General features: G+C 49.0%; 1 protein-coding gene across 1 annotated transcript; it reads right to left on the bottom strand.

The window, feature by feature from the left end:
• Positions 1-370: 370 nt before the first annotated feature.
• On the bottom strand, positions 371-2,369 carry LOC310927841 (coiled-coil domain-containing protein 92-like; the record flags this gene model as incomplete). The annotated part of the gene is made up of 3 exons (XM_083890245.1): positions 2,204-2,369; positions 2,054-2,101; positions 371-1,068 (listed from the first exon to the last, which is right to left on the bottom strand). Exons 1-3 carry the CDS (start codon positions 2,331-2,333, stop codon positions 371-373), a joined length of 876 nt encoding a protein of 291 aa, XP_083746371.1. The 5' UTR covers positions 2,334-2,369.
• Between the last annotated feature and the right edge of the window lie 272 nt (positions 2,370-2,641).

The raw sequence follows: 2,641 nt of genomic DNA, 5'->3' as shown, positions 1-2,641 counted from the left end.
CGTCCACAGTGTGAGAATTAGCGACATCTAATGGTGAGACTGCAGAATGCAACAAAAGGAGGATTCCTCCTCTCGCGTCTCCCTTTTACCAAGCGGATCAGGGAACTACGGTGGCCTTCACATACCGGATTTGCATAGTAAGCTTCCACTTCAAAATGCATGAACAGTGTGTTTGTGGGTTCTGTAGAAACATGGCGGCACAAGATGGCAGCCTAAAGCAAGGCCCTTAACTAAAGTACATATAAAACTCTTATTCTAAGGCTACGAAAACCAAACGCTCTTTATTGCAAAGCGCTTACACACTTATATGAACATACTTATGGGCAACATATAGAATTTTTGATCATAAATCCTCCCAAATGTTACATCATCACAGAGCAGTTTCTCCCTCTCCTGCCCCCATGTCCACCCTCCGGGGCGTCCTGATGTCCTCAATGTCCTCCCACTCGTCATCCATCTCCTCTCTGTCCTGCATTCTGAGTGGCTGATTCAAGCGAAGGAGGCGATATCTCAGTGGCATCAAGAACAGGGCGGGGTCGGGCATGGGGTGTGGCCTCTGCGGTGATGTCACTCTCTCCTGTGGGACACAAGCTCGGACCCTGTCCTCCCTCATGGCGACACGCCTCCTGTGTCTCTCCTCTGGTTGGGAGGGAGTGGCAGGTGGAGGAGGAGACAGAAGCCAGTCTGTGCTCTCCCCTTCCTCATCCTCTTCCTCATCATCATCTTCCTCATCATTCCCTCTGGCTTCCTCCTCGCCCCTCGCCGCAGCAGAGTCTCCGCTCTGCTGCTGATTGAAGAGTTTCAAGCGTGCGGCGTGGAGCTGGTGATAAAGGCTCGAGGTGGTGTCGTTCTGCCGCTGCAGCTCTCGGGTCAGCAGCGTGATCTTGTGGCTGCGGCGCTTCAGCTCCTCCAGGAAGCGCCGCTCCTCTTCCCTGAGGCTCCTGCCAAGCGCCGACGTCCGCGCGCGGCCTGCCCGCAGCTCACCGCGCACAGCAACCATCATGCACTTCTGGTCCTCCAGGAGGCGTGCTGCTGCCTCACAGCGTGCTGCCAGCTCTGCTTCCTCCTCTGAGAAACAAACATGAACACATTCAATGAGGATGCAACGTTGAAATATCGTATTATAACACTGTCAAACACTGTAACATTCAGTCAGGTGTTCCCCTGGTGGTGCACTCTGTTGCAGCGGCTCTGATCAACCCTCCATCTGACCTCTGACCTCTTACTGCAACTTTATGTACTTGCCTTGCAACTCATGAAGGTATGAGGCCTTCAAGGCCTTGTGGCGACTCCCGCTGGTGTCTGACAGGGTAGTTTGGAGTAGGTTGCTGGATGGCAGGGGGCTGGGCCAGTTTGGCAATTTGGTAACTGCGGACACCTGGGCCATATTCGGGTTTGCCATATAAGCAGGTTCTCATTCATTGTGTCACTCTCTCTTTTTTCCCTTGCAGACAGACGCCTGTCTCCCCGGGTGACGCGGCAGCCTTAAGCCTTAGTTCTTTTGATTTATTTTTATGCATCATACAACATCCACACACACCATATTTACCATGCATGCACACCCTACATGACTGATCTGACTGACTCTCACACCTCACGTTATTGTATTTCCTGATTTATCTTCATTATTGATCTAAATAAATATGATTTGTTATTCTTTGAACAGTGCGTCTCCATTTGTTTGTCATGGCCTAGAGCCAGCTGTGACAGCCTCCTCAAAGAGTTTTACCACAATTCCCACCACAACAACTCAAATGATGGTTATGTAAATGACCACTGGTGCCACCACGGGTTTATAAACCTGGATGACTGAGAACCTTCCCAGACACAACTCATGATTACTTGATGTCTTATCCACGTTTATGAGATCCATGTTGCAGTTTGCTTCATTATGATCCTACAAGAATGCTGAAATCTAACACTCTGTCGGGAAGAACTGAAATAAATTTTTTGTTTTGGTCAGAATGCACTTCCGACTGTAGAGCATTAAATATCAGCATCGCTCCACATATCGTTTTCATGCCCCGTCAGCAAAAGCGCTCTAATATCATACCTGCTGTGTTTCTGTCAGGAAACCTGGAGTCCAGCTCACAGCTCAGCTCTGCACACAAGAGCGGCACAGACAGGAAGTCAGGGTGCGAGACATGACACAGACAGGTTTGTCAGGTGGTGCACAGATGCATAAAGAGACGCGGAGACTGACCGTGACAGCGCCTTTTCAGGTGGGTGATCTCCAGCTGCAGACCGGTCAGCATGGCCAGGTGCTCCTGCTTCAGGAAGGCAATGCCTCGCTCCACAGTGGCCACCTGCTGCTCCAGCCTGTCAGCGTGCATGACTGAACACACACACACACACACACATTGGTAGCTTTACTTTAAAGCATTTAGAGGATTTACCATGTGATTATAGTGGCGTACATACAGTATTCAACACCCTTATTTCCCTACTGTATTTCTAGTTCTTCTATTCTCTACATTGTTGTGATTTTTGAACAGTAACCCCAAATGTCCCCTATGTCAGACAATTAAAGAACTATCTTTTCTTATCTTAATGTAACCGACACAAAATTGCTTTAACTTGGATTTCGGTGATGATTTGAGTGAATCGGAGGAAGAGACAAGACAAACAAGTTGTTTTTCTC

This window comes from Microchirus variegatus (assembly GCF_963457635.1).
Source record: "Microchirus variegatus genome assembly, chromosome: 5".
NCBI lineage: Eukaryota > Metazoa > Chordata > Actinopteri > Pleuronectiformes > Soleidae > Microchirus > Microchirus variegatus.
This window is presented reverse-complemented; position numbering and strand designations above follow the sequence as displayed.